The sequence below is a fragment of the Pteropus vampyrus genome, unplaced genomic scaffold (genome assembly GCF_000151845.1).
Source record: "Pteropus vampyrus isolate Shadow unplaced genomic scaffold, Pvam_2.0 Scaffold20950, whole genome shotgun sequence".
NCBI classification, from domain to species: domain Eukaryota; kingdom Metazoa; phylum Chordata; class Mammalia; order Chiroptera; family Pteropodidae; genus Pteropus; species Pteropus vampyrus.
Genome location: NW_011909731.1, coordinates 1 through 1781, shown reverse-complemented (window position 1 = coordinate 1781; position 1781 = coordinate 1). Strand labels below are relative to the sequence as shown.

At 56.3% G+C, this 1781-nt stretch overlaps 1 protein-coding gene across 1 annotated transcript; it reads right to left on the bottom strand.

Annotated features, from left to right (window-relative positions):
• Nucleotides 1–40: 40 nt before the first annotated feature.
• LOC105311002 (myc box-dependent-interacting protein 1-like) lies at nt 41–1775 on the bottom strand. The gene is made up of 2 exons (XM_011387064.2): nt 1633–1775; nt 41–566 (listed from the first exon to the last, which is right to left on the bottom strand). The coding sequence occupies exons 1-2, from the start codon at nt 1750–1752 to the stop codon at nt 270–272; spliced, it is 417 nt and encodes a 138-aa protein (XP_011385366.2). The 5' UTR covers nt 1753–1775; the 3' UTR covers nt 41–269.
• Nucleotides 1776–1781: the final 6 nt, after the last annotated feature.

The following is a 1781-nucleotide window of genomic DNA, read 5'->3' as shown; positions in this document are numbered from 1 at the left end:
CGGCTTCTTCCAATGGAGACAGGGTCACATATGATCCTGTGATGGAATTCCACTCAGAGAACAGCAGGCCAGGTGGGGCCTTGCCAGTGAAACTCAAGCCTTTTCTCATTCTGGGAGGTGGCCTCAGAGTGAGTGGAAGGGCCAGGAGTCAGGGCAGGCACCATAGAAGGGCTGTAGGTGGTCCCTCACCCAGGGGACCACGAGGACCTTTTACTCACCCACCCAGGGCCCAGCCCCATCTCCACCCCAGCCCTGGGACCTGGTACTAGTCACAGGTGGAAACCGATCCATAACGGGGTCAGGGTCAAGGATTCCCATCCCCCAGGGGAGTGTGAGAGCCAGGGTGCAAAGGGGCAGATGAGCGCAGTGCAAGAGGAAGGCTCCCCGTAGCGGGGCACCCACACTCTCCCTGCTTTGTCTCTCTGAACACTCTGCCCTGGCCCCTCTCCAGCCCTTACCTTGGCAATTTTGGCTTCATCCTTCTTTTTGGCCGTTTGGAGGGACTCGTAATGGTGCCGGGCACTGTCATAGTCTACCAGCTTCCGCCCTCGCTTGGCAATGCGTGACTAGGGACAGACAGAGGAGGGAGTAGCTGAACAGGGTCTGGCACAAGGCTTGCTGCTATGCTGACCCAGCTGGGCCCAGAGAAACTGGGTCATGGACATGGGACCTGGATGGAGCCAGAGGACCTAAGCAGTAGACCCCAGGCTCAACAACCGCATCTCACACATGCTTGAGACAAGGCTGCTCGAACATTTCTGGTGGCAAAGAGCTCACGCCTTCAAAGCAATTTGTGCCCTCTGAGGTCCTTTCTTATACAAAGATCAAACCATTTCCTTGCAATATTAACCTATTAGTCAGTACCCACTGGCCAGTACCATGTTGACTGAGCTTCTTCCCTGGCCCAGCCCTCAGATCCTTGAAGATGCCTCCTGGGCTTCAGCCTTCTCTTCTTCTGGGCCAGCATCATCAGCCTTCCTTCCACACTCCCCACAAGGCACTTTTGGGAGCCTGAGGCATCTACACTGGGTGGCCAAGAGGGCTAGCATGGAACATGACTCCCAGTGGTCCATGTCCAGGTCACCACCTGAACTCCAGACCCCTCTTCATCCATAGCTGAAGCACCCAGGCCTTGGCGGAGACCCTGGCACACTGACAACTTGCAGCACATCCCCAGACCAGCAGAGGCAGCTGGCTTTTTGAACATATACGATCACACAAATACAACCAGATAAGGGGCAACACACAACTATGTATACATTCCCTTCCAAGCACATACAGTCTATCATAAGGCACCTTTGGGCACAAACCCCCAAGCTGGACATCCCCCTAATACATCTTATTCAGTCCTACAGACTCTAGAGTGACAAGGGCACACACACACGTACGTGCACCATGGGGTCACTTCCCACAGCCGGAAGCTCCCAGCTCAGAAAGGCCCAGGTCTGGGGGTTGGCGGGCTGGCCTCAGCAGAAGCAGCCCTGGAGAGATGAAGTGCCCAGCAAAGGGGATGCCTGGCTTCAGTGCAGTCACCACAGTGCCTGAGCCAGCCCTGGACTGCCCCAGTCCCGATCCTTCTGTCTCTCTCCAGCTCCCCAACACATGCTGCCAGCTCGACAGGCAGCCTCTCACCTTGATGTCAGGGAACTGGCCCAGGTACGTGTCCATGGTCAGCAGGGCCTGGTCCACCAGCTTCTGGTGGTAATCCATCCAAAGCAGGTCATTGTTCTGAAGGAAGAGGCAAGAGCACATGACTGTATCACCAGGGCCACCGGCCACCC

Bases quoted from the DNA above. Each gene is read 5' to 3' on its own strand.
- LOC105311002 (XM_011387064.2), bottom strand. From the start codon at position 1,752: ATGTGCTCTTGCCTCTTCCTTCAGAACAATGACCTGCTTTGGATGGAT. The intron at 567-1,632 runs GTGAGAGGCTGC...GTCTGTCCCTAG, and splicing joins GCCAGTTCCCTGACATCAAG to TCACGCATTGCCAAGCGAGG.